General features: G+C 52.2%; 1 protein-coding gene across 1 annotated transcript in view; it reads left to right on the top strand.

Moving 5' to 3' along the window:
* Positions 1-24,810, top strand: part of Lig1 (DNA ligase 1) — a 37,518-nt gene that overhangs the window by 458 nt on the left and 12,250 nt on the right. Inside the window, exons 2-18 of the mRNA XM_010640809.3 lie at positions 4,837-4,903; positions 6,375-6,461; positions 6,743-6,878; positions 8,431-8,557; positions 10,457-10,555; positions 12,574-12,669; positions 13,558-13,683; positions 13,931-14,006; positions 15,762-15,842; positions 16,099-16,155; positions 19,167-19,339; positions 21,054-21,220; positions 21,485-21,561; positions 22,309-22,400; positions 22,626-22,725; positions 23,560-23,645; positions 24,203-24,318. Of these exons, the coding sequence (XP_010639111.1) occupies positions 4,887-4,903; positions 6,375-6,461; positions 6,743-6,878; positions 8,431-8,557; positions 10,457-10,555; positions 12,574-12,669; positions 13,558-13,683; positions 13,931-14,006; positions 15,762-15,842; positions 16,099-16,155; positions 19,167-19,339; positions 21,054-21,220; positions 21,485-21,561; positions 22,309-22,400; positions 22,626-22,725; positions 23,560-23,645; positions 24,203-24,318 (1,713 nt within the window). The 5' untranslated portion in view covers positions 4,837-4,886. The remainder of the gene's footprint in view (positions 1-4,836; positions 4,904-6,374; positions 6,462-6,742; positions 6,879-8,430; positions 8,558-10,456; positions 10,556-12,573; positions 12,670-13,557; positions 13,684-13,930; positions 14,007-15,761; positions 15,843-16,098; positions 16,156-19,166; positions 19,340-21,053; positions 21,221-21,484; positions 21,562-22,308; positions 22,401-22,625; positions 22,726-23,559; positions 23,646-24,202; positions 24,319-24,810) is intronic.

Here is a 24,810-nt window from a genome sequence, read left to right as displayed (position 1 = left end):
CAGCGGGCCGCTGGCTGCTCGGAAGAAGAGGAGTCAAGTGGGTCGGGGTCAGCTGGACGCGGCAGGGTCTGAGGAGAGGCCTGGGGGCCGGGGGTACCTGAGTGGGGGCGGGGTAGAGAAGGCTGAGGGCGGGGCCTGGGAATGGGTTTCCTAGTGGGCGTGGCCATCTGAGAGTGGGCCGGGCTTGAGACCGAGCCTCACAGGCTGGGGCAGTGGCATGGTGAATCTGGGGCGTGGCATTAATACCGAGGAGGGGATGGGCTGGACCAAGGTGGGGCCGGTCGGAGATCAGTGGTGATGTTGTAGGTTCGAGCGTCATCCGGAGATTCTTCTGGGTAGCGATAAGTCTGACCTTGTGCCTGATGATTGGCAGGATCTAAGGAAAGGGAGCTATAGACAGCAAGAAAAGAGCAAAGGTATAGGAAGGGGTGAGGCCTCGGACGGACTTCCTTTCACGTGTCCTTGGTGGCTGGCAGTTTAGCACTGGGCAAGGCAAAGTCTCAGCTCTGGTCTCTTGTCTGCATTGCCTTGGCAGATGCTGAGTTGTTTTAAGTCTTAAGAGAATGAAAAAGTGTAGTTAGTATTCTTAGGGGAAAGGTGTAAAAGTTTCTGACTAGTCTAGACTGTGGATAGGAGAGCAGACAGGTCTAGGAATGTGAGCCTTTATTATCTAGAAGACATGCAGACGAGCTTTCCGCAGTTCACTAAAGACCCCTTTCTCTCATCACAGCCGCCTCCACGTTTTGAAAAGCCCTGATTATCAATCTTGAATTTTTAAACACTCGGTGTTTAAAAAAAACGAGTATTGGGCCCGGTATTTAGCTCAGTGGTGCTGCTGCCTGCCTTGCAAGTGCAAGGACCTGAGTTCGATCCCAGGTAGGAAAAACAGAACCAAACCAGTATCGGCCGTTGCATTCAATTGCAGGTGCTGTTTTAGGTCCTGGGGATGCATCGCTGAATAAAATAGGCAAAATCCGTATCTTCATGGAACTCTCACATTTTAGCCCTTTAAGTTGCTCAAGTAGCCATGTTGCTATTTAAATTTAAACTAATGAGAATCAAATAGACCCAGCTCCTCGGTCTCACTGGCTGCATTTAAAATATTCTGAAGTCACGTGGCAGGAGTTACCTCGATGGACAGACAGCATGTAGCCCATTTCTGTCACTGCATAAAGTTACGTTCGATGGCATTGCTTCCGGAAGGTGAGACAAATTCTTATAACATTGTAGTATATATTGTGTAAAAAAAAAAAGAGTGAGGGGGCACGGGCTGTGTTCTTGCCAAGGTGGTCAGGGAAGGCCTCAGAGAGGAGAGAGCTTCCTGCGGGGTTGGGGAGCGTCCAGACAGCCCTGGCCTGGGGCCACAGCTTCAGGGAAGACTGGATGGCCAACTTGGTGGCCCCAAAGGGATGGAGGAAGGGAAGTTCGTGAGTTCTTAGGGAGGAAAAATTGCTCATCTGTCCCCTGGAGGACTTGGGAGTGTATTCCAAGTAAGATGGGATGGTGGCCCTGAGCTATGGTGGTGGTGTGGTAAGAGAGTTGACATTTGGAGGTGCAGTCAGTGGGACTTGCACGAGTTCGTTATGTGAGTCACCAGGAGCTCCAAGAATTTTTTTTTCAGTACTTTTATAAATACTGCCTTCAGCAAGATAAGTTCTTTTTGGTGTAAATTTTTTTTGCTGTGAGTTGTGAATTTACAGCAGACCCACGTAACCACCACCATCAAGAGTGTTCTGTTACCTCTGAAAATCATCCTCTGCTGCCCAGTTTGTGGCCTACCCTTCTGCCTGACTGTTGCTGTTCTGTCGCTGTCTCTGAAGCTGTACAACCTACAATGGCAGAAGAAAGCCTTGTGTGATGTTCGCACCGGTCACCTGTTACCCACCAAAGGATGCTCAGATTGTTTCCAGCATCTGATGGTCAGGAACAGAGTTGCTATTAACATGCCCACAGTCACTGTACAGGGAATCAGAGCCAACTTGGGCATTCTGTAGTTGTGCACATGGATATAAAGGTGGAAATTTGCAGTCTTTCTCCTGACTGCTTCCATTTTCTAGGATGAGAGTGAGGACAGGAGGGTTTAGCAGCTGGAGAAGCAGTTGTGAAATCCATTCTGAGCAAGTAAGGTCGTTGAAAGGATCAGGGAAATGTTTTTTGTTGGCAGCTCTTGAAACAGTTAATAACTCTGCAAGTGTGGGCTAACTGCAGCCAGACAGTGCGTTCAGTCACATGGGGGTTTTGCCATGTAAGTGACGAAGCAAGGCAAGCAGGGGTAAGGGAGCACCAGGATGGGGCAAGGCCAACGTGAAGAGATGGCATTAGCCGCAGGCTCACAGGCCCAGGAAGGCCCGGGAAATTTTGGAGTGGAGTTCTTGGGGAAGGAAAGAGGAGGGCAGTGGCTGGAGAACAGGGTATTTGAATTGAGGCACAACTGTGGGTAACGTCACCTAGAAAGGGTATTTTGTGCTGTGGCACTGAGCCCTTTCATCTTCCATACCCATCCAGTTCTTGGCTAATTACTCCTTGGAACAAATGCTGGGCAGTACTCCCAGCTTTCAGCAGCCACCACTCTAACTAGAACTTAGAATTAGGTTTTGTTCTTTGTATTTTTTTTAATCACCATATTCGATGTCTGACAAATAATGCTATTCTTCTTTCTAGGAGAATGACAGAAATTTCTTTGTTGATGTAAGTTCTGGGATGTGGAGGTAGATTGCTACTGGGATCAAATCTCCCTTTACTACTTAGGAGCTCTGTGACTTAAGACAAGCAGTTTATACCTCCTGTGCCTCAGTTCCTTGTTAAAGTAGGATAAAAACTGAGACTGTTACCTCAACAAGTTGTTGGGAGGTTGGATAATATAACATGTTCTTTCTGGTTGACATCATCTCAGTAACCGTGAAATCTAGGAACTACTTCATCCCAAACCTCTACCTTCTTGTCCCTTAGAAGGGCTAGCATTTGGGGACATGGATTCTAGAGCTAAACCTGTGGCTTGGAATCCTGGCTCTGTGATCTATGAGGCTGTGTGACTTTGGATAAGTTGCTCAACCTGTCTGTCCCCAAATTTCTGTACTTACAAAATAGCTATAATGACTTGTGATAGGATTTAAGGCACTTGGAGTAATAGTACCTACTAAACACCTCAGTGACACAGGACATATGATATATGGACCTCCAAATAATTCAAATAGGTGAAATACAACTCCCAACCTGCTAGATAACCAAAATGCTGAGTTCGTGTTCTCCAAAATCAAAGAATGAATTCTAGGAACAATGGAGATTAAGAGTATGAAGAATTTATTGAGGGCAAGACAGCTCCTGCCCTGGAAAGTGGGTTGCCTGCCAAGCCTGCTTCTCAAAGATGTTTTGCGCAAAGTCACGAGAAGATGCAGGTTCAAGGTGGGACGAAGCTAGAATTAACTAATAAAATTAAAAGTATAATTGCTTAGGTAATATTGACCCACTGGGAAATCACAAGGTGGATATGAGGTGAGACAAAACTAGGGTCAACCAGTAAGATTACAGTAAGTGTAGTCACTTAGGTAATATTGATTAAATGGGGATCAAAGGCCGAAGCAAGTCAGGTAGCAAAATGAATAAAGATTTCTGGGAAGGAATAGGCTGGGGAAGTTTTGCCCCCGCCCAGGTGCTGGGACACCTGTGTAGATATCAGTCACTGCTGTTCATCCCTAGGGGAAGCATGTGAATGTAGTAGTTCCTCTTTTTTAAATCCTGCCCTTCAGTAAATAGGCCCCAGTTTCCTTCTGTATTGACTCCCAGAGGGCTGGAACCTGTCTGGTTATATAATTAATATATCCACCTAGCTTAGCTGTCTACAATAAATGTTGAATCTTACAGAAAAAAATTCAATGAAAATTCAGGTCACCCAGTAATGACAGAAATTGCAAAAGTGGTGTGAAGAATGTCTGATTTGGAGGAAATAATTTTTGGGAGAAGCAAGTAAATTGGGCGTAGACCACCCCCCATCCGAGGGCACAGCATAGGATTAGAAGATAAATTCTGAACGTGATCAAAAGAACACAAAAAATGTGTGATGAGAGACGTGCCAATTAACCACACAAAGGATCAAAAAAGTGAGCGTCCCTTATAGGAAGTTCTGGGAGGGGTCCAGAGGTGGCAGTGATCTATGTTCCAGCCTAGCACTGAGAAGGGCACAGGTGCCCAGGCAAGCAAGGCAGTCCCCAAAGAGACTGGCGGTGGGTGTTCTAGAAGAGTTACTTAGAGCTGAAATTTAGTAGTTTTTAAAAAATTGAACAGCGTACGTTTACATGGTGGACAATTAAAGTCAGGATATACCACTATCCTATGAAAAAATGCAGTGTGCACCCCTCTCTTCCCACTTGAGGTAATGGGTTAGCTGTCCAGAGTTTCCATTTGCAGATAACAGGGAATATTATTTTCCCTCTCTTACAAAATCAGTAGCATATCATATACTGTTCTGCCTACTTCATTGCTTCCTATTACTTAAGATTTTACTTAATATATCTAAGGTTTCTTTCTGTGTGCCAATGCACACGGAGTGCTCCTTTATTCTGTTTGTTCACCTTGTATTTTGGAATAATTACAGACTCCAGCTTGTAAAATGAGTGCATTCAGCTTCCTCTAGTGGTGGCATCTTACACAACGATAGTCCGTTATCAAAACCAGGAAATTGGCATCAATATAATATTTTTAACTGGACTAGGAACCTTGCCCAGTTTTCAGCAAGTTTTGTGCGTGCTCAGGTGTTTGGGTGTTTGTGTATCTGCTCAGTTTGATCCCCTGTAGAGTACAAACAGTATCCTCAGCAACTCTTTGGATTTTTTGTTTCAGGAGCAGGTGACGAGAGAAATAGACCCAGAAGGGAGAACTGTAACGCCACCATGCAGCGGAGCATCATGTAAGGACTCTGCGTACCCCGTGTCCTTACTGCACTCCTCCTCTTTTTGCCTCAAACCTGTGCCTCTCCTGAAATAAATTAAGTTTGTAAGTTAGACTTCACATTAGAATTTCCAGGAATTGAGTAGTGTGGTAAACGGGAGGTGGAATGTGGCGGACAGGTAGTACATTAACCAAAAAATTTTTGCTTGCAGGGGACAAAAACCCTAGTCCAGTGGTTTTCACCCGGAAGTGCTCCAGCCTCCCCGCCGCCCCAGGGTCGGGGTATCTGGCAGTTCTCAGAATATCTTGAGACATTGGTTGCCACATAGAGTTTAGAGTTTGGGCATAGAGTTTGTCATTGCCATCAACATCTGTCAGGGAAAAGTCAGGAATGTGCCAGATGGCCTTCAATGCCCAGGACAGTCTCCCAACAAAGAAGGAAGGCTCCAGCTTCCATGGCGGTGATGCCTCGGTTAGGAGACCCCACACTAATGCCACTTGGCATTAGGCAAAAAACAAAGGGGATTCTTTGGTTTACACAGTTGGAAACGAGTGAATAGCCCCAGCTTAGTTGGATCCACTCATCTGAACTTTGTCACTGGGGGTCAATCTCTGGTTGTTCAGCTCCACTGCCTTTGACGTTGTCACTCTCAGGCCAGCAGTGCCAGGGGACACGGGTTGCCTCCTTCTCAGCGGTCCCAGTGATATTTAGAGTCGTGCTTCAGCTTGAGCCTCCCGCATGTCTCTGAGCCCTCCACCATGGGCTCAGGTGTGCAGTGCACTGATTGGTCACGCCTAGGTCACGTGCCCACGTCTGCTCATAGGCAGAAGGACAGACTGGTCACATCCTGTGTAAGGAGAGCTCTGGGAAGACGCATGCCAAGAGGGGCCGTTACAGAAGGAGGGAGCAGATGCTAGACAGAGCCAGGCCTGGACGTGCTGCCACAGAAGCCTGGGAGGCAGTGGCTTAAACAAATCCTGGGTTGCATCTTTCTGAGAAATTTCAGCATAGTCTACCATGGCTGACAGGCATTTTTAGTTGCTTTCTATTTTCTTTGCTCCCCCTCCCCTCCTCATCTTCATCTTGGTCATAGCTGTCTTCTTCCAGGTCTTGCTGTGTAGCCCAGACTGTCCTCAAACTTGTCCTTTTTTCTTAAGGTTAAAAAAAAAAAAAAAATGATACCTGTTCTGGGTTAGGAAAGCGTGTCAGGAGTTGAAGGGTGCAAGATAGATCACAGCAGTAAAGGCAAACCTTTTAGAGACCGAGATCAAACTGCAGCCCAAGACCCACTTACTTAGGCACAGTGCCAGCACCGCCCCTAGTGTGCCCTGTTAGTTGATGTCTGGCTACCGGGGCAATGCTGGAGTGACTGGGGCTTGTTGTGGACAGAGAGGGCTCTTTATACCCCCTGTGGCGTGCATGCCATAGGGCCGCCACCACTGCGTCAGAGGAACATCGGTGGTCTTATCATTTCTCTTTTCTCCTGCAGGTCATTTTTCTACCCCACGAAAGAGGGTAAAGCAAAGAAGCCTGAGAAGGAGACAAACAGCAGTAGAGAGACAGAGCCCCCTCCAGAGTACGTAAGGGTGCCAGGATATGGGACGTTCCTCTCACAGCTGGGCAGTTTGGTGACTTAGTGATACCCTGTCTCCAAATAGAAAATTAAAAAAAATTTTGAAATGTGCTCATTACTACACAAAATAAAATTGAAATCAGAGTAAAGAGCACATGGAGTGAGGCACCTAGAAAATGTCCACTGTGTGCTCGAAAAAAATAAAATGTGGCACAGGAGCTGGAGTGTTTGGGCACAGTGCTCCCGGGCTGCCTGTCGCACACCTGCTCTTCCCTGCCTCCCAGGGTGGCCCTGAAGAAGCGGAAAAGAGTGGTGCCTGAGAGTGAGTCTCCAGTGAAGAGGCCGAAGAGGAAGGTTGTCCAGGTCCTGAGCAGTGAAGGGGAGGAGGAAGATGAAGCTCTCAGCCCCACCAAAGACCAGGTAGGTCCCTGTGGCCGCTCACTTTCTCAGGAACAGCCTGTGGGGCTGGGTGCTCCCTGCTTGGCGGGGCTCTGCACATTTCCCAGGAGGCAGGCAGGTGCAGTGGCTGTGCCCTCAAGCAGATGGCCTGGTCCGTGGCGTCCTAACTCTGCCTCTGACTGGGAGGAGGTGCGGGCCAGGCCCTTGACCTCATCATGCCTCACCTGTACAGGTGACACCCGCCTCCCAAGTTGGCTGTGAAGACCACATGAGTCAGTTCACTACCGATCAGAGAATCCTGCCTGGCACAAGATAAGGGCTTGGGTGTAGGTGCAGTCTTTGCTGTGGGTGGAGGACCTTTCCTTTCCTCCAATGCATCAGACAGACCACTTCTTCCTGTTTAAAAGTCACCTGGTGCCTGTGCAGTGATGTGTGGGGATGTCAGGTCTTGTCACTGCCCTGTTCAGACCCTCTGGCATTCCAGCTCAGGCCGCAGACCGTCCTTATGGACACCTTCAGGCCCCGTGATCCTTTTCTCTTCCCTGCCTGCCCCATCTTTCATTTTACCTCAGATCTTTCCTGGCTCTCTCCGCTGCAATGTCACACCCTCTTCTCGGCCACTTACTCTTCCCTGCTTGCTTTCCCAGATGCACTTTGTTCTGTCCTTCTCTTTCTTCAGATGTTTGTGGGAGGGGCACTGGGCAGGAGGTGTCTGTGATGCGGTCCTGTGTAGCAGGCCCTGCAAGTGGTAGAGAAAGTGTCGTTTGGACCCAGCAGCTGGCCCAGGAAACCCTGCTGACCTCCATTTTTGTCCTCCCTCCGGTGCCCCCATGTTGGCACTGCCTGATGCAGCAGTGACCGTCAGTGCACGAAATGGGCTTGCGAGTCCTAGCCCATTGCAGGGGAGAACGGAGAGCCCTGAGTTTGGAGCTTAACCAGGACAGGGCCCTGTAAGGTAGTTAGTAGTTGAAACCAAGACACAAGTAACAGTGGCTCAGGCAAGATAGAAGTTTATTTTTCTCTCTAATGAGCATAAAAATTGGAGGATTCATGTGGCAGAACCACACACTCAGAGACCGAGTCCCTTTGGTATTGGTGCTTGCTGTCCCTAGATGCCCTGGTCAGAGTGAACGTTGCCTGGGCTGCCAGAAATAGGAGGGCGTTCCACACGTAAGTGACTTTGTTAGCACCAACGTGAACCTGCATCGCTTTCCTCTTACCTCGTGGTGTTGAGCTGAGGTCCAGGACCACACTAGCTGCAAGCAGGGAAGGGAAGCTGGGAAAGAGTTGTTATTTGGGCCAGTGTGCAGGTATTCATAGCTAAATATCAAAGATTCTGTTCCCTGCGGAAGCAGAATTGTTATTGAGGTGCATTATACAGACGATCTGGGGCCACGAAGCTACACTGGCAGACGGAGCGCTGGCCTGCAGCTGAGAGGGGACTGAACCATTGGCCTGGCAAGAAGAGAAGGCACAGAGACTGGCTCAGAGTTCCTGCTCAGTGTTTGGGAGCTGGGATCTCTGGGTGGTCTCTCCGTCCCTCACTCTGGAACTGCTCTCTCTACCCTTCCAGAAGCCTGGGCCAGGGTCCCCACAGGGGTCCCCTTCCAGTCCTGCCGCGAGTCCCAAGAACAGCCCTTCCCTCTCGGACTCCTCCCCCATGGATGTCTCCCCGTCGGGAATCCCGAAGCGTCTCACAGGTAAGGACACCTGCCCCCTGCCCCTTCAGCTGCCATCGGTCTCTCCACTTGGGTCTGAGCGTGACGTGGCTGTCCTCACTGCGGCCCTGACCTTAGCATTATGGCTCAGAGCGCGACTACCACCCACCAGCTGTGTGACCTTGGGCAGATGACTGAGCTTCAGGTACAAAGCCAGTGTAAGTTGAATTCCCTAATGCAAATCTCTAATCCAAAAATCAAATGGTCTAAAATCAAAACTTAAGCTTTACATCAATCCAGCTGGTAAGGCCTGTGCAAATGTCCCCAAATTGAAAAACTCTGAACTCTAAAATGCTTCTAGTTCAAGCATTTTGGATAAGACCTAATGAAACCACTAGATTTAGTGAGGGCTGCAGTTGCTTTAGAACAATCCGGATGTGTGAGTCTACTCTTTTTTAACTGTAAATTTTATGAAACCAACAAACAGATAAAGTATTGCTGATGAATACTTTGTGTCCGAGTTGAGATGTGCAGTCAGTGCATCAGATTTTGCAGACAGCTTAAGAGACAGAACGTTGGTAATTTCACATTGAGTACATTTTGGTATATTTTGGATATGTGGAGTTTTAGTAAAATACATGATCATAACTAAGTTCACCTCTTTAATTTGGCTGCTAGAAGCTTTAAGATCCCATATATGGTTCACCAGATGTCTCCATTGGGCAGAGTTGGTAGCAGGAGTTACTCTAGGAATTTGGAGTCAGGCGGCCCAGAGCTCACAGCCGAGCTGAGTCTCAGAAGTGGGTCAGGACCGGCTGTGTTGGCAGGTAGAGAGTTTTATAGATAGGAGTAGCCTGTAAAGCTGAGGTAGGAGCGGTACAGCACATTTGACAACTCTTACACGTCTTTGTGTTTCTGGGGAAGAAAATGTGTTTCAAGAAGCAGGGAGCGAGTTTAATAGTGCATGGCGCTTTGCACAAGGCCTTGTACGCCAAGCAGAGGAGCCTGGGCTTCCTTCTGGGGTTGCTGGGAGCCGAGGAAGGTCTGCGCACCGAGAGAGGCTGGCCAGCCCTGAGAGACAGGAGGTCACAATGAGTAACGGGCCAGGCGTGTTAGGAGCTCAGGTAGACGCTGCGGGGCCCCGGGCTGTGTCAGAGAATTCCTTTCAGAGGAAAGGAGCTGTGTCCTAGGTGTGTGACACACTTGGCTGTGTGAAGGAGCCGTGGGCTGGATGACCAGGGAGGAGCTGGTGAAAGGGCTTGGAGCTGCCTTTTAATGAGTTCTACACCTGTTTGGAATCTTTTAGAGGCAGAGTCTGGCGTCCTGAAACAAGGATTCAAATGCAGGCTGTTTGTGGGGGCACACAGGTGACTCAGGAGGAGCTGGCAGCCCCCACACGATGTGTTGTCAGCCGGCCACCGTGGTGGGCAGCTGGAGTACAAGTCTGTGGGGAGGTTGGGGACGCTGTGGACGCATGCCCCTGAGCTACCCCCAGGCTCAAGGGGCTGCAGTTTTCATACACCAGCTGCCATTGCTTACCGCCATTGCTGCCATGACCCATGGATTTCTTGCTACCTCCAGGCCTCTGACGTTCTGGAAAAGCTGTCTGAAAGGCACAGAGATAGTAAGATCCCAGAGGTGCATGTGGGACACTGAGAACACTCGTTAGAGTCAGGTACTGTGTTGAGCACATCCATGATTTTTCCATGCTCCAGAAGCAGGAGGAGACACAGAAAGGTTGAGTAACCTGCCCAAGGTCACACAGCCAGGAAGCAAAAGTAGGGCCTCAAAGATAAGACCTGTAATGGGGCGGTGGCCATGGGCAGGTGCAGAAGTGGGGTGCTCCTCAGACCTTTGCAGGGGCCCCATTAGGAGGTCTGACCTCACTGGGGCGGAAATAGACTAGCAAGGTAAGCAACACTGAGCCCTTTGCCTCCCCAGCTCGGAAGCAGCTCCCGAAACGAGTAATTCAGGACATCCTGGAAGATGAGAGTGAGGACAAGGACAGAGAAGCCAAGAAGAGGAGGAAGGAGGAGAACGGTGAGAGAGCAGGAGGGGCGTGCCTGTGCGTGTGTGTGCGTGGGAGACCTCTGGAAGGGCAGCGGAGGAGGCCTGGGTGTTTGGACCTCTGGGAACTCACACATCCAAATTCTACACTCACACACGACTCTCCTTACGAAAGTGTACTTTGGTTTGGCCACCTTAATTCAGTATTAATTCATGTGTATTTTCACATTTCTGTCTTCTGTTTTGATGTTTGTTTTATTAGAGACGTTTTCCTCCAGGAGGTTTCTTTTTTTTTTTTTCCTCTACATTTTACTAGAAAGTAGAGGTTTCCAGGACTTTCTTGGTTCACAGTGCCCTTAGTGATTGAGTAATATTTCCGCAGTGCTCTTAGGCCGATACCAACAGTTCCGTTTGTTGAGTAGTTATGTTTAAACAGCTGTTAAATAGTACACGCACAGTGAGAGAAAAGACAGTACCTGTATTTGTCTCTGTCTTCAGACGTTCCGACTTGCCCGGCGGTGTGCCCTAGGTACTGCTGTGGAATCTAACAGAAAACTGCCCTCCCCATCCCCGAGTCCTTGTCCATTTTTGCAGTGTATGATTTTTATCACAGCGTCAGCGAAGACCTAGCTGTACAGAGATGCAGCGACACTGCAGGGCCTGCGCCTGAGTGGTCACTCTGCGTCTGGGGAAGGTCAGTTCCCGGGTCCCCTCAGGTACCAAGATCTGTAGGTGCGCAAGGCCTAAGACTGGTGCAGCGTTTGCATACACTCTGCACTTGTTCTCCTGCGCACTCTGAGTCCTCTCTAGGTAACTTCTAACACTGCACCGTAGGCTCTGAGAATTGTTACACTGTGCCGGTGAGGGAGCGATGACGTGGAAAAAACTCTTTTGTGCTCAGTAACACAAGCAAATTTTTATTTTCTTGAGTGCTTTTGTTCCACGGTTGGTTAAATCGGAGGATATGGAATCCTCTGGTACCCCGGGCCGTCTATACCGAAACACACCTTGAGCTAACAGTTCATAGAGTGCCCAGCAGATGTCTCTGGGTTTCCTTTTAGAATGTAGAATTCTGTGTGTTCCGTGCAGCTGCTCCCAGCCTTCCCTGCGCCTTGAAAAACCCATGAAGACCAGATCCATTCATCATCGGGGGCCCGTGTGAGTTTCCACCAGGCACAGCCTTCAGCACAGCCACATTTTTTATTTGTTTCAGAAAACATCTTCCTTAGGCTCAATTTCCTCACTGCAGATTTGCATTTGGGTAGTTTTGATTTTCCCACACACAGCTTATTTCCTGTCGGCAATTTTTAGTCAGTAACAAATTTGGCTGTAAATTGTTCTATCTTAGCCATTGTCAGTGTCCGGGGTTACGAGGACAAGGCAAATATTTCTCGAGTTAGCGTTTGTAACTTTTATGATAATCCCAGTAGTATGATTTTTTTCAGTCACGTTAAATTTTGTTTTCTTTGGACCTATAGCAAGCTGCTATATCCGTTTCAGACCCTTTCACATTACATTTTGATGCGAATAATTCTGAGAATAACTTATAAAAAGCAGATGGCATTTGTGTCTCAGTTGCACCTGGAAACGTTGGGATCGGATTCCCTTCGAGGTCCCGCCTGGCTCCAGCTCCTCTTGTCGCTTTGCAGTCCTTCGGTACCTGTGGGAGCAAGGTTTCAGGACTCCCCAAGAACAGCAGAAACCAAGCATATGAAGTCCCATAAACAAACTGGCATCCGTAGTGTCTGTGTGTAACCCATGCCATTCCGTGCCCTCTCAGCAGCCTCTAGATTATCTACAGTACATAACGGAACGGAAGTGCTGTCGTCGTTATGCAGCAGTGACCAAAGAAATCTGTATCTGTGTGGTACGGATGAGTTTTTCAAAAATATTTCCCGTCAGTCGTTGGCTGAATCTGCAAGAGTGGAACCTACAGATGTGGAGGGAAACGCTGGATCGGAAGAAAAGGAATAAAGGGGCGCAGAGGATCTCCGGAGCAGAACCGTACTGGGGGTCAGAGCGAGTCTTGGTTGGGTTTTCTGTCTCTTCAGAAGCAGAGACGCCAGGAGGAAGCCCCACAGAGACTGGAGCGGCAGCAGAGGACAGGGACCCGCCCTCGACACCCCCTGCGCCCCCGCAGCCCCCCGGTGAGCCCCCCCAGCACCGTCTCTGTCTCTCTGACTCTGCCGTCCGAGTCTTTAAGGGGTACTCGGTTCCAACCAGGTGTGGGCGTAGATTCTTAACTAACTGCTTCAGTGGGAATAGAGGGGCTTCTAGGCTTTGGTGTCATGGTTGGTTTGTTTTTGTTTGCTCTGTTTTGTTTTTTAATCAGTTACTTTCTCCTATGCGTGTGGGAAAAGAGGAAAGCCAGTACTGCCAAGTGTTATAGCTCAGACATGATAGGTGATAATTAAATGGTGTTAACTGAGCAGTGGTTTCTTTTTTTCTCCTTGAGTTCATTGGCACATTTTAGGTATCCAGTACAGTACGTTCATCATTGGGGTCTTGTACCTCTACACGACAGGTCTTGGCTCTCATTTTTTCCCCTCGTCCCTGCCCTCCCTTCATCCCCTCCTCCCTTCCCTGTTTACAGATACTTTATTTTCATTTTTTCATTTTCTCATTTTTTTTTTCTCTTCCCTTATTTCCTTTTGAGCCGTGATTTCTTATCTTGGGTGTCTGAGCTGAGTTAACCTGTGAGAATCCTGTGTCAGAGACGGTACTTGCAGGGACGGTTTTAAGGATGCATATTCTATCTGATTTTCTCCAACTGCGGAAGTGGGAATATTTCCTTCTGATTGGCCAAGACTTCTTCCTACCACTGTTTACGAGTCTGCAGTTTCAGGCTAACTCCTGGGTTCCATGTACTGATGAGTAAACACCAGGCAGAGAGGATCCAAATTTAGGTTACAGAAGTGGAAAGGGAAGCATTGGCCAGATTTTTCCATCCACGGCCTGAGGACCCTGGGGTTAAAAAACAAAAATATCTAGAGGTGGAGGTGGTTTGCTTCACTCTCTGCCCTCTCTCACTTCAGAAGCAGAGACCCCAACAAAGACAGAAAGTGTTTCCGCACCCAAGGGTACGGGGAAGCAGGAGCCACAGGAAAAGGACCAGAGCAAGCCTGGCCCCAGAGGCTCCAGGACCCTCAGCAGTTTCTTCAGTGAGTTCCTTCCCTCTGCGTCTCCCGGGACAACATGGGCAGGAGGCGGAGGGGTCTCCAGAACGTGCCCTCGCTCCCTTCTGCTGTCCCACTCCGTAGAAGTCCAACTCCTCTCTCCTGCTTGGCACCTGTTGCCCCGGGGAATCGGCACTTCTGAGATTGGGGTGATGCTGGGTGGACAGGGGTGGGAGGTCCGGGCCATCCAGAAAAACATCTTCCACTCACCGTGTCCTGGCTTTGTTCCCAGTGCCCCGGAAGCCGGCAGTGAAAACGGAAGTGATAGAAGAGCAGTCAGGTCCTCCAGGAAGGGAGGAGGCCAAGGGGTGAGTTAGTGTCCGGTCCGACGGGTGTGTTCTGAATGTGGCCCAGTCTAGCTTGGGGCTTCCGCCTCCGGCGGGGCTTGACCAATTTTCTTTCTCTTTTTGGGGGATGTGGTGGGGGATGGTCTGGAAAGGGCCACATGGTAAATATTTTGGTTTTTGCAAGCCACATGCACCTCTAGTTGCAAAGCTGTTTGTAGCTCATGTGTCAGATAAAAACAGTCTGAGTTCTGGGGGTGGAGTTTCCCTGACCACTGGGCTCTGGCCTTTCAGCCTGTCTGTTCCCCACTAGGGACTGGGGGTATCTTTGGATCATCCACAGTTGACCCAACCTCAGAGGGCTCCCCAGTGCCCCCAGGACAAAAATCTTAAGCTCCTGTGGCCAACGGCTCCCACTCACCCTCTGTTCACATCACCCTGAATGCGCCAGGCTCAGAAGCAGAGGTGTCAGCTCTGCACTGGGGTTTCTTTGAACATCTCTTCTGTGCCAGCCTGGGCATCCTGTGGAGTTGATCTTTTGTTTTGTTTTGTTTTTGGTGCCGGGGATCAAACTTGCGCTTGCGAGGCAGGCGGTGACACTGAGTTACATCCCAGCCCTGTGGGGTAGATCTTGTAGAGCCGCCCCTCTGTGCCTGGACCTCTTGATGTCCACAGGGACATCAGACAGGTTGTTAGACAGTTGCTTCACTGTAATTGTTTTGATTGTTTGAAAAGATGTCTGGGCCTGTTTCCCCAGTACCTGGTGTGTACCCAGGAGGCTTCTATGAAGAGTTATTGAATGCCCAATTGGATAGATGGGTAGGTAGATGAAGGTTCTGTAAAGTAAGGAGGTCAGACCCCATCTTTGTCCTGCCCAAAACTTACGTGTGGTTTCCCAGCACCCAGGGAAGCACTGAGCTCCTGGGACCCTCCTCAGCCAGCCCTGCCCACCTCAGTTGGTCTCAGCCGCTTGACACTGGCAGCCTCCTCCCTGCTCCCTCTGTCCTTGCCTCTCAGTACTCCGGCCACCGGCCACCCTGTTCGTGGCGCTTTCGCTTGGCGAAGTCTGGCGTCTCTCCCCCGCTCTCAGAGCCGGCGTGTGTCCCCAGCACTGGGACAAGCTTTCTTTTATGTCCTGTTCATGGCCAAGAGCCTCCCCCAGCAGACCACAAGCTCCTTCCCTTGAGGAAGGCCAGAGATGTGTCCAGCTGTTCTCGCCCACGCAGTGTACAAACAAAGAATGGAGTACTTGACGTTTTTCTTCCTCCCTTATAGATTCATCCATTTATTCAAGTACTTGTCAGAGAGACAATGGTTTTAAGTGTGGGGATCCAGCAGAGACTAAATTACACAAAAATCTTGCTTTTTTAATGGGTATGGAATAAATCTAAGCAAACTATGCCATGTGTCACATGCTAATACGCGCTGTCACAGAGAGTGGAGCAGTGGGAAGAGAGGCCGCAGGTCTCCGCGTGGGGAAGGTGCCATTGGAGCAAAAGGCCTGAAGGAGGAGAGGGGTGAGCCCTGGGGAAGAGCAAGGGTAGAGGCCTGGGCCGCGTGTGGACATTGAGGGAACAGTGAGGCGCCTGTGTGGCCGGAGGAGCATAAACGAAGGGGCAGTGGTCGGAAACGACGTCAGAGAGGTGACAGCTCAGGGTCACTGCCCTTGGGTCCGAGCACTGCCTGCCACAGAGTAGGTGCTCAGGAAACGCTCGTTGGCGGAATGACTTTTCTTGCCCTAGAGCTCTACCCAACCCGATCTCTCTTTTGCCTCCTCAGACCCCTGGACCCAGTAAGCTACAATCCTGCCAAGAATAACTACCACCCCATCGAGGATGCCTGCTGGAGACAGGGCCAGAAGTGAGGCTCCTGCCTTCCCAGCACCGTCCTCCTCCAGTGCCTGGCACCCTGGGCAGCTCTCACTGGGGCCCCAGCTGGAGGACCTGGGAAATCTGTTCGAGGTCCTGAGTGTGGAAGGGGCTGGAGCGAGCCCAGGGCAGGGAGCAGCGCAACTTCTCTGCTCTTAGGTGTTGGGAAGCTGTGCCCAGGGAGCTGTGGGGGACAGGTGGGGGGGGCGGTGGGTGCTCAGATGGCTCTGTCGTGTCTTCCTCCCCAGGGTCCCTTACCTGGCTGTGGCCCGGACGTTTGAGAAGATTGAAGAGGTTTCTGCTCGGTAATCAGTTAGGGCTGGGCGGGGGTGAGGCAGGTGCCGTTGGCTCTGTCCTTGTGGTGCATCGCTCCCCGTGCTGCCCTGTCCTTCACCCTCACCTCCGTCCCCCTCACGCACAGGACCACAGTGCACAGACCCAGGCCAGTCACAAAAGTCTTCCGCCAGCCTCGGAAGACCCCCAGTGTCGGTTCTGCCTTGGTCGGCCCAGGGCACAAGGATCAGCCAGCTCTGTGGGGCCAGGACCTGCAGAAAATGTGTGGCCATTTTCACTTCGATCACCGAGTGGTTTGGTCTTATTTAGTGCCAGTGAAAGGAAGTTGAGTCTTGGTTAGGTGAGGATCCCCTTTTCTCCCTGAGCTTGCCCTGCAGAGCCCCCACTCCCGGTGGCTGTGCCGGCCTCGGTGCCCGGAGCTGCTCGATCTGGTGTTTGTCGGCAACACGTTACCGTCACTGCTACCGCACGGCCCTGCCCCTCCCTTTCCCCCGACGCCCCCCGCGTGCCTGGTTAGTGTCCATGTTTTCCTGGGACGTGTGTTTCCTTCCTGCCTGCTCTTAGCACTCACCTTGTTATCGTATCTGTCTGTGTCAGTTTAGATAGATCCCGGCTTGTTTCATCTGCTCTGGAATCCTGCACGTGTATCATTTTCCATTTCCCCGGCATTAGTAGAGCAGTAAAGCTCATGCTTTATTCTTACAAGTAGGTCTTTTGAGGGATGTTTGAGAACTTCTCTTGTGGTGAGGGGGCAGGCAGGTCACAGAGGGCGTGGGAAGGGCTTGAGAACCAGGCTGAGGGGCTTGAGGGGGCAGCGGCTGGGCCAGGATCCTGTGCAGGGGACGGACAGACTTTGGGCCTGGCCCTGCTGCTCCTGCCTTTGTGCCTGAGGGCAGGTGACCTGACTTCTCCGAGCCTCAGTTTCTTCACGAGTAAAAGATTGTATGTCTCACATTTGCTGTGGAAACTGAAATAAACAACATGGTGTAGGATGTAGTTCCAGGAGGAGCTTAGCAATCATCGACTCAGAGAACAGCAGGTGACTGCCCTGACCCCATAATCCAAGACGGAGGGTTCAATCACATTTTAAAAATAGTATTACACTGGGCCAGGGATTTAGCTCAGTGGTTCCGCTGCCTGCCTTGCAAGCGCAAGGACCCGAGTTCGATCTCCAGTACCCCCTCAAATAATAATAATAATGTTAGACTTATTATAGGAAATTGAACAAAAATGATGTAGATGGGCCGGGGATGTGGCTCAGTGGCACCGTGCCTTCCTGGTAAGCGCAAGATCTTGAGTTTGGTTCTTGTCCCCCTCTCCAAAATTAATACAGTGTCGCCCACATACCCTGGCTTAGCTTCCCTTCGTGTTAATGGCTTGTCTCAGTTTGGGCCAGTGGTCAGACCGACATCTAGGTGATGCATTAAGTGACCCACAGCCTTTGGATGCTCCCACTTCCACCCCCTTTTGTAGTCCAGGTTCCCCACCCGTTATGTCTAACCGGCCTGCCCTTTGTCTCCTGTATCTCAGACGAGTCTTCATTTTATCCTTGTCCTTCATGACCTCTGCCCTTGTGAGGGGTCGGGTGATGTGGATTGTCCCTCAGCTGGGGGTTTGTGCCGCCTTCCCTCAGGATTAGTTTCGGGTGACCACAGAAGCGATGCTCTCTCACTGTGTCCTTTTGGGGCTTATCACACGGCCCCAGGGCTATGTGGCAGGTGTCTTCGCTGTGATCTCCCCTTTGCACCTGATGTGTATCCTGTGGGGATTTACTGTTTCTCTGCAAACTTCCTCCCATTAATTTCATACTTGTGTAAGCGTCCTAAGGCTTCTGGGAAATAGTGCCAGGTGCACAGCAGTGTAGGACCATAGACGGTTATTCTCCAACAGCGCACCAGGCCGGAGGTCTGATGTCACAGTGGCGTGGGGTGGGTTCCTGCTGAGGGAGACTCCAGCCTGTGCCAGGCCATCCCGGGCACCTTGCTGTGGCTGCCTCACTTCCACGTCACAGAAACCGTCTGTGTTTCTGACCTTTGCTGGACACTCCCCAGATGTGTGGCCACCCTGACCCAGCATGCTCTCACCTCGGTCCTTAGTCTGTTTCCACTCCGACCCGTGCTGAGTCTCTGAGTGACTGGCCGTGGGCAGGGTGCTCTCCCATTTGCTGCGGCTCAGTGGTGGCTCTCGCCTGCCACAGCTGTTACTGCGGCATTTGCCAGGTCAGAGTTTTGCATTTCTCCTTTCTTTTACCTTTTAAAAAAATTATCCGATGACCTTCTTCCTAAGAAAACGCGGCTTCTCTCTCTCTTTTTTTTTTTTGGTACCGGGGATTAAACTTGGGTCCTTGTGCTTGCAAGGCAGGCCACCTGCGGCTTCTCTTTTTAATGAAGCCATCAGAGTTCACCAGGGACAACCCTGGCTGTTTCCACCTGGGACACAGACAGAAGCTGTGATTTTAGTGGCTGGGAGCTTGTGACTCAGCCTGATGCTTACTATCTCTGTGACGTTCTGTGAGTCTTGTCATCTTCCTGTGCCTCTGTTTCTTCATCCGCAAGATGAGAGTGATGATGGTACTTGTCTTAGAGGGGAGCCGAGAGGATTCTGTGAGTTAAAGTATACAAATGCTTAAAAGCAGCCTCGCATGTAGAAAACTCTCCATATGCCTTGGCTGTTACTTTGGTGTCGCTGTTATGGACTTCAGGGTCTGTCATGCTGGTGTCCTGTGATTTTTGCCTGTGGCTTCAGGCCTTGCTCCTCAGAATGTTTCGGAGCCATTTCCTCTTTTTTCCCTTCCTTTTAAGAGTCCCCACTTAATCTGGCCCAGCTTTCCTTTGTGTTATTGCCTTGTCTCAGCTTAGGACGGTGATCAAAACCAGGACATCCCTGTGATGCCATTATGTGAGCCACAGACTTCTTCTGGACTTTGCCCTTTCCTCTTCTACCCACCCCATCCCACCACATACGTACACACCCTCCGTTGACCTTGAAGAGCCAATGGTCACAGCCCTGTCCCCTCCTCCAGGCTCCGGATGGTGGAGACGCTGAGCAACTTGCTGCGCTCTGTGGTGGCCCTGTCCCCTTCAGACCTGCTTCCTGTCCTCTACCTCACCCTTAACCGCCTTGGGCCTCCCCAGCAGGGCCTGGAGCTTGGCGTCGGCGATGGTGTCCTTCTCAGGGCCGTGGCCCAGGCCACAGGTAAGAGGGTGCTGTGGTGGAGGGAGCGTGGGATGGGCAGCGGTTCACGGAGGGAGCCCAGACCTGTGTGGGCTGGAGCAGCTGATGCGCTGGCTGCTGATCAGGGCTTGAGGAGCCCAGGAGTGAGTGTGACTGGGTGAGGGTGGCGTTGGCTCTGGCCCCACATGGAGAACCAGAAGGACAGGAAGCCCACGAGGAGGCTGGGCAGAGGTGAGGTGGGGTAGGGTGGGGGCTGTAGAGTGCAGGGGCCTGGGTGGAGAAGTCTAGATACCCTTGGAACCTCGCTGCTGACTGCTGCGTGCGGGAGTCATCTGGGGGGGCCATAGGTGGGGGAAGCTAAACTTCCTCATGGCCCAGCACCAGCAGCCTCCATGTGGGCCTCCTCTGGGCCCGGAGCTCCGTAGACCTGGTCAGGGTCCAGGGTTAAAGAGTGGTCAACACAGGACAGATGACCAAAGCTCTGGGAGTTGTCATTCTCCTCAGGGAGGATGTTGGGAGCTCAGGGTCAAGCCATGTGGACCTCAGGGAGGGGAGAGTTGGTTTTGCTGAGAAGACAAAGGACCGAGGTGGAGTGCAAAGAGTGATGGGGTCCTGGGCCGAGGAAGACGACTCACTCAGATCCTCGCTCGCTCGTGGGCCATTTATTGTGCTCTGACGTTGTTCCGGGCCCAGTGCAGGCCGTCTGCTCTTAGCTGCAACAGCCCAGGGCCCACACACTGGCTTAAGGAGGATTTGTTTTCTTTACGTAAGAAAAAGTTGCCAATGTCTCGGGCATGCGGCCTTTCCTGCCCTTCTGGGTCGCGGCCTTTGCACAGTAGTGTGTGGCTTGCACGTCTCTCTACCCCAGTGGCTGCCCAGGGCCCAGGTCTTGAGAATGGCGTCGTAGTTGGCAGCCCGAGTCACCGCAGGCCACGCTGACCACTCCTCTCGCGGCTGTCTTGTTCACGGTGCTTCTGCTTGTGGGCACAAGCTCTGACCGTTTGTGTCTTCTGTGCAGCAGCCGGGTGTCAGAAGGCGGACCCCCTTGTTTCCCTGTAAATTACTTTATTTTTATTTCCTTTTTAAGAGGTAGGGCATTCTCTTGAAATGGTACACGTGGATGGGTCACATTATCTCTGCATTCAGTGCAATGTAGAAGTGTGGTGTTACGAGGCCTCTGTGGGGACCCACATGTTGGCTCTGATGGTGTGAGAGCCACTGGTCCAGCTTGTCACCGTGACTCGTTTCTTTGCCTCCCCAGCCTCCTGCTCTTAGGGACCCTGGGTAACCTAGTTCTGGACAGTTAAGGCCAGTGCATCTCCCATGTGTTTAAACAGGTGACTTCAAAACAAAGTAACAACAACAGAAATAAAAGGCTCATTGGCCACTGCCAGAGGAGTCTGTGCCCAGTGAGGAGAACGGTCCCTTGGCCTTGCCTGCTCTATCTGTGCACTTCCTGGGTGGTCTCGTCCCACACTGTGGCTCTGAAGTCCCCCCCACGTGGACTTGCCATCCAGATGCCTCCATGAGTCCAGCTGCTTTACACTGTGACTGTCCCAAGAGCTCCTTACGCTTGATCTGACAGGAGACGGACGTGAACCAAGCTGTTCCAATCAAGTGGGGAAGGAAAGGAACAGGGATGTAGCTGGGGAACACACTCGTGCCGCCCGGGAAGGAAGGGGCACAGCCTTGCTGTGCCTCACCGCCCCCACCCCGCTTCTCCCCTCACCCCAAGGCCGGCAGCTGGAATCTGTGCGGGCGGAGGCCGTTGAGAAGGGCGACGTGGGGCTGGTGGCCGAGAACAGCCGCAGCACCCAAAGACTCATGCTGCCACCGCCGCCTCTTTCCACTTCTGGGGTCTTCTCCAGGTTCCAGGACATCGCCCGGCTCACCGGCAGCGCTGTGAGTGGGAAGGGCGTTCGTCACCGTGTCTAGACGCCTCGGGTCTCCCATCCTTCCTTCTCTCAAGTCCGGGTGTCTCTAGAGTTCAGTTCTAGTCCCTAGTCGCAGCCTGCCGGGTGCCTGGACTCAGTAAATGCTTGCTGGGCGGAGGGAAGAGGGAGGAAGCCTGCTCATTTGTGTATCCTGAGAGCGGCGGCCGTGGGAGTGGCGTGCAGGGAGAAGTCCCGTGACCGCCAGGCTCTGGCTCTTGCTCTCTTTCTCCAGTCCATGACCAAGAAGATGGACATCATTAAAGGCCTCTTTGTTGCCTGCCGCCACTCAGAAGCCCGGTTCATCGCCAGGTGAGTGTGGGCCCTGAGGCTGCAGAGGGTGTAGGTGAGCTCGGCAGCTGATGACCTGGTCACCCTCCTGTCTTGGGTGAGAAAAGCGCGATCAAAAGCACAGGCCCCGGGGAGGAGGAAGATGGGGTGTGCTCTCCTTTGAGACTGACTGTGGTTCTGTGGTAGTGTTTCCTGGAGGAAGGTCCCAGAGCTCAACTACAAAACAAGCTGTGCTTGATTATATAGTGATGTCTGCCCTGCAGAGCCACGTGTCTGCTGTGAAAATGGGAGCAGAACAGTTTCCTGCTCATGTCCTGGAGCACGTTCTAGGTGCCCTGCCCTACACCAAGTGCCTCATCTCCTCAGTCCCCGGCAGCCCTGCAAGGCAGACCCTGTTCTTACTCCAGACCGAGATGGAGGTGTAGGGGCTGGGTCCATGGGTGACTACTTGGTCAAACCAAGTAGTTTGGCCGGTGCTGCGTCAGGTCTTGGCCACCGCACTCACCAGAGTCGGCGTGTCCAGGCTTGAGGCCCAGCTCTCCTGTGACTCTCAGGGCGGTGGAGATGAGGAGGGACAGCACCAAAGGCTGGTGGTCGTGGTCGTTCTTGGCTGACTTCAGTTGCCTCGCCTGTTAAACAGGCTGTGAGATTTCTTGGGAGCCAAGGTTGCTGTGGCTTTGGGGTCGGGGAGATGGGAGGAGGCAGGGGAAAGGTGTGGAGGACAAAACCAGAAGGTTCCAGCCAGGCTGCTCCTCCCTTTCTTCCCAGGGCCCTGAGTGGACGGCTGCGCCTCGGGTTGGCCGAGCAGTCAGTGCTGGCTTCCCTTTCCCAGGCAGTGAGCCTCACACCCCCAGGCCAAGGTGAGCGCCTTTGACCCCTCTTTGTGTCTGTTACTGAGGCTTCCCTTCTCAGAAGTCCACACCCTACCCCTACCCTCATAGTTCCTGCCTCTCTGGGTTCCTCTGCCCCGAGAAAGCTTCTCAGGCAGCTGCATCTGTGTTCCTTGTCCTGCAGCAAACTTCCCATGTGCACTCTGGGGGTAGCTGGGGGTAAGGCCTGTCCCAAAGCCCTTGGTCGTTTCCTAGAATTCCCTCCAGCCGTGGTGGATGCTGGGAAGGGCAAGACCGCAGAGGCCAGAAAGACGTGGCTGGAGGAACAAGGCATGATCTTGAAGCAGACGTTCTGGTAAGATCTTGGGATGGGACAGTGGCTGGTGTGTCATGGGGTGGTGATATAGATAAGAGAGTACGAGGCACAGGAAGCTGACAGACCGAGAAGGTGGTGGGCAGCAGAGGGTGTGACCTGCAAGAGGACACGGAGGGGACGTGAGGGCGGCAGGCTTGGGAGGCCCGGAGTTCCAGCCAGGACTGCTTGTGAAAGGCCTTGAGCCACCAGCGAGAAGCTGATGACTGATCCTCAGAGGACCGTGACGGTCACTGACACAACATCCCCGGAGCAAGCCACCTGCAGAGACCTTGGCCAGGGGCTGACCTAGGGCTGTTGACAGCAAGACACGATCCGGCAGGGGTAGAAAGGCCCCTGAGCAGTGCCACACATGCCTGCGGGCACCCGCAGTGGGCCAGGCACGCTTGCTGGTGAACACCTGTGCTTGAGGCCTTGCAGCGCTCACAGGCCAGGGCAGTAGCTCAGTGCTGCTCCACCAGGTACTAAGCTTGGACCCTCCCAGACCAGTTAGATCTGAATCTTTACGGGGGTGGGGTCTGGCTTTGGGACACTGGTTTTCAGCACAGCCTTGAGTGGGTCTCCGTGTAGCTGGGGAGAATGACGGCTCTCGAGGTAACATATAAGCGGCAGTGGTGGGCCCAGACTAAGGGGGAGTCAGAGTGGCGTGTAGGGAATGAGGGAGGACACGGGTGACAGCTGAGCTAGGCGGAGACATCAGGAGGCCAGGTTTGGGCGAGGGCCGGGGATCTGTGCCCGTGAGCACTTGCAGGCAGACGGTTCTCAGGATGTGCCAGTTCTAGAAAGACTCCTGAGCTGTTTCCGTCCCCACCCCAGTGAGGTGCCTGACCTGGACCGAATCGTCCCCGTGCTGCTGGAGCATGGCCTGGAACGTCTCCCGGAGCACTGCAGGCTGAGCCCAGGTACCTCCCAGCCCTCTGTCCACCAGGACTGGATCTGGTTCCGTGGTGCCAAGACCTTTCATTCTCCCCTTGGGGTTCCCCTTCGGAATCGGTCAACAGGCTGTGGGCAAAGCAGACGCAGCAGCCACTGCGGAAGGCGGTTGGTTGGGCCAGATAGGATCGCTGTTGCGCGTAACTGCGGGCAGCCTTTGCTCCAGGAATCCCCCAGAAGCTCAGCTTCCTCTGTCTTGTTCTTCTCCCATCTGAGATTGTCACTGTCGTGTGTGTGCTTTCCTCCTTGCGCTGGGTTGAAGGAGAGGTGACCACATTGCCCGTAAGGATGTGTCCGGACACTGCAAGTCGCTCCTGTGTGTATTCAGTCCCTGACCCGGCTGCCAGAGAGGCCGCGGTTTAAGGTCACCAGTTCCCTAAAGCGTGGCTGGGCCTGTTCTCTCATTCGGTGGAGGACAGCAGAGTGGACCCTGGGCAGCTGTCGCCTCCTCACCTCTCTAGTTCTCTGGTTTAGCACCTTCCCTCTGCCACCTGTCTCCCCTGACGCACTTCTTTCCTCTCCCCAGGGGTCCCTCTGAAGCCCATGTTGGCCCACCCCACTCGGGGTGTCAGTGAGGTCCTGAAACATTTTGAGGAGGCAGCCTTCACCTGCGAGTACAAATACGATGGGCAGAGGGCACAGGTACGGGGCGAGCATGGCCCTTCAGCTGATGGGGAGGCTGGAGCTGGGCCAGGACTCTCAGACCCTGCCTCTGCTAGATGCTGCCTGGCTGGCCTCACTTGTCTCTGGTCTTTAGTTTCCTCTCCTTGCAAAGGGTGCCATAATAACCAGTTTAAGGGAAGACAGAACTGCCGGAAGTCCTGGCCTAGGGTAGTGGGAGGTCCAGGAATGCTGGCTGCACTGGCTCGAGCTTTGTCAACCATAGCAGCCATTCCAGGAGCTGGCCAGTGACACCTACTGCCGTGTTGTGCAAGGGAGTCCTGTGATGCCCCTCCTGGGGTCCATAGGAAATGTGTTGTGGGCCCTTTGCCCTGTAGGATTCAGCACCATCCCAGGCTCCTCACAGGGGGCTGAGGGAGCAGGAGGTGGGCAGTGTCTGTGGGGCGTTGAGGCAGTTACAGGCAGTGGATTCCAGAGACATCTTATTACAGGTGGATCTTCAAAATAATGTCA

Source organism: Fukomys damarensis, unplaced genomic scaffold (assembly GCF_012274545.1).
Source record: "Fukomys damarensis isolate Sample0158 unplaced genomic scaffold, DMR_v1.0_HiC HiC_scaffold_19, whole genome shotgun sequence".
Lineage (NCBI taxonomy): Eukaryota > Metazoa > Chordata > Mammalia > Rodentia > Bathyergidae > Fukomys > Fukomys damarensis.
The sequence above is the reverse complement of the archived record's forward strand: the minus strand, read 5'-3'. Positions and strand labels throughout refer to the sequence as shown.